Source organism: Alexandromys fortis, unplaced genomic scaffold, assembly GCF_014885135.2.
Source record: "Alexandromys fortis isolate MF-2015 unplaced genomic scaffold, M_Fortis_MF-2015_v1.1 scaffold_30, whole genome shotgun sequence".
Classification (NCBI taxonomy): Eukaryota; Metazoa; Chordata; class Mammalia; order Rodentia; family Cricetidae; genus Alexandromys; species Alexandromys fortis.
In genome coordinates this window covers 3,655,906-3,658,954 of record NW_026067922.1, presented here as the reverse complement: position 1 = coordinate 3,658,954, position 3,049 = coordinate 3,655,906, and the positions used below count along the sequence as shown (strand labels likewise).

The window sequence follows — 3,049 nt, the reverse complement described above, 5'->3', positions numbered from 1 at the left end:
CAGAGCCCTAGGGGAGGGCCGCCGCGCAGACTCCACAGTCACCGCCTCTCCCAGCCCGGCGGACAGGGCCGTCAATCATGCTCGCCCGGACCCGCCTCCGGACTGCAGCGGGCGGCCAATCGGAGCCAAGCTCCGCAGCGATGAGCTCAGCCCGATGGCTTCCCATTGGGTGGCTATATTAAGAAAGTGGCCGGACTCTTTAAATAGCGGGCGCTAGGGCCGCAGCCCGCATCTGCCACCGCAGTCCAGCTGTCTTTTTCTGTGCCTCTGTTCCTTAGGTCTGGAGGTTTTCTCTCCGGGACGGAAGCTAGGCCGAGTCCGCAGCACCAGCCATCGCCTTGCACAAAGCAACCCAACTCCGGGACAGCCGAGGACCGCAGTATCGTCCGGCAGCAGCAGCGCGGCGACACGCTCCGTGCGCCTTATGCCCCCGCGCCCCTGCCGCGGCAGCCAGAGAGCCCCGAGAGAACGCACCGCCGCGGGGTCCTGGTGCTGCTAGCGAGCATAGACCGCTGCGCGCGGCCGCGGGTGAGCGGAGAGCGGCAAGTAGGGAGCGGGACGGCGGCGAGGCGCTCGCGGGCCCCTCCTGCTGCCCGCGCCCGGTGAGCTCATGGCGGCCATCCGCAAGAAGCTAGTGGTGGTGGGCGACGGCGCGTGCGGCAAGACGTGCCTGCTGATCGTGTTCAGTAAGGACGAGTTCCCCGAGGTGTACGTGCCTACCGTGTTCGAGAACTATGTGGCAGACATCGAGGTGGACGGCAAGCAGGTGGAGTTGGCGCTGTGGGACACAGCGGGCCAGGAGGACTACGATCGTTTACGGCCGCTCTCTTATCCGGACACAGACGTCATCCTTATGTGCTTCTCGGTGGACAGCCCGGACTCTCTGGAGAACATCCCCGAGAAGTGGGTACCCGAGGTAAAGCACTTCTGCCCCAATGTGCCAATCATCTTGGTGGCCAACAAGAAAGATCTGCGCAGCGATGAGCATGTACGCACGGAGCTGGCTCGAATGAAGCAAGAGCCAGTGCGCACGGATGACGGCCGCGCCATGGCGGTGCGCATCCAAGCCTATGACTACCTCGAGTGCTCGGCCAAGACCAAGGAGGGCGTGCGCGAGGTCTTCGAGACGGCCACACGCGCCGCGCTGCAGAAGCGCTACGGCTCCCAGAATGGTTGCATCAACTGCTGCAAGGTGCTATGAGGGCCGCGCCCTGCCTCCCGCCCCTGCCAGCGTGGCTCCCCCTCCTCGGCCCGGTCGCCCACGAGCCGGGAGGAAGGGAGACTCACGCCCCCCAAGGACACCACCAGACTGCCTGGCATCTGCTGGTGACTCTGGCTGATCACGCTGAGAGAATTAGCGTGGGCACCAAGCTCCCCCTTCCCAGTGTCTGTGTGTGTCCAGCTGTGTAGCACAGGCCTGGGCGCCCTGCTGAGTGCCAAGGGGTTCCTGAGCATTCTTTCTAAGAGTCAGGCCTCAAAGTGTGGTTGTGTGTATGTACGACTCCCTACACCCCCACCCCACTCTTGCCCCACCCTTGCCTCTGGTTTCACCAGGGTCACGCAGAGTGGACGAACCCCAACAGATGTTCCGCTTGTAACCAGCGAGCCACTACTGTCCCTCCATGTCTAACATAGACCCCTGGAACCACGGAAGGAAGGGCTGGGGAAGGTGATGGGGGAGGTGTGTGTTGCATAAATGCAGATTTTATTTTCGGAGGCAGAATGGTGTCGTTTCGTGGTGGTGAGTGGTGTGACCAGGGCGCAAGAGCAACTCCTTTCCCAGGCTGGATCAGGCGCCCGCCCATCCCGAGCATGAACTGGACTTGGCCATCTTTCCACATCATGGGAAGACATTTGCGACTGACTTGGGGTTGTGAGGAAGCGGCTTCCAGACACAGAGTCTCCTGGGCCAACCCCCCAGCGAACCTCCTTTCCAGCCACCTGCAGAGGATCCAGGGTGTGCTGCGGGGGTCACTTTTGCCATAAGCGAACTTTGTGCCTGTCCCACAAGTGAACGTTGTTCAGCCCAAGAACCTATTGTTACTGAATTTATTTAAAGGCTGAAGCTTTTTCTTTTTGTTATTGTTGTTGATGATAAGAATTCTTTGCACAATTGTTTCATTGTTTGACACTCAGTGCGCTTGTCATTTGCATACGACAGCATTCTGACCACACTTGTATGCTGTAACCTCATCTACTTCTGATTTTATTTTTTAAAAAAACTATGATGACTTTAAAATAAGATTAAAAAACACTAATTTTTGTTTTCTTGAAAAAAGTGTCAACACTGTTTTGTGAATTTTATTTGTGTAGCTTACGCACACTGTTTTGATAAAGGAAGGCAACATTTCCGTCTATTTAAACCTTCCCCTCCCCAGAAGACAGTCTTGGGCTATGTAAAATTTTCTCTACATTCTGTGTGCAGAGCAGAGCAAAGCCACCCCCTACGCCCAGCCCTTTCCCTCTCCCCTATCCTGCCCAGTGGTACTTCTACTAAATTGTTGTCTTGGGTTTTTTTTGTTTGTTTTATTTTTTAAATAAACTGATAAATGACAAAGTGGTGAGCTTACGATGTTTACATAAAAGTTCTATAAGCTGTGTATACAGTTTTTTATGTAAAATATTAAAAGACTATGATGACATTTATAAATGGCTCTTGTGGCTTAATAGTGTCATTAAAAATATCCGAATTTGGGGTAAGGGGAGAATTCTCAGACCCCTTCTGGCAGTGAATCCGCTGTCTCCTCTATAGTAAACATAGTCAATGAGCCTGACACCTTTTAGGGAGTTGGGCGACCAAGAGGGGCTAGGCTGTTCCTGTCACATTCCCAGAGGAGGTTAAGCCTGTTACTCAGACATCTAGAGTTTATTAATTATTGTGAATTTAGTCCCATAAGGTGAGGCGGTTTGACTTCCTCTATAGGTCTTTAGAAAATTTCTTTAACGTAATCTGGGGTGTTGCTTCTCACTCTTTGACAACGGGAAAGGTTGTCATTTGTGAATGTTAAATGTAGATTTTTTAAATGTTTTCAGGAGGTGTGGTTAATTA

The 3,049-nt window shown here is 53.8% G+C and overlaps 1 protein-coding gene across 1 annotated transcript; it reads left to right on the top strand.

Annotated features, from left to right (window-relative positions):
• The first annotated feature begins 218 nt into the window (after positions 1 to 218).
• Rhob (ras homolog family member B) lies at positions 219 to 2,652 on the top strand. The gene has a single exon (XM_050141977.1). The coding sequence runs from the start codon at positions 611 to 613 to the stop codon at positions 1,199 to 1,201; it is 591 nt and encodes a 196-aa protein (XP_049997934.1). The 5' UTR covers positions 219 to 610; the 3' UTR covers positions 1,202 to 2,652.
• Positions 2,653 to 3,049: the final 397 nt, after the last annotated feature.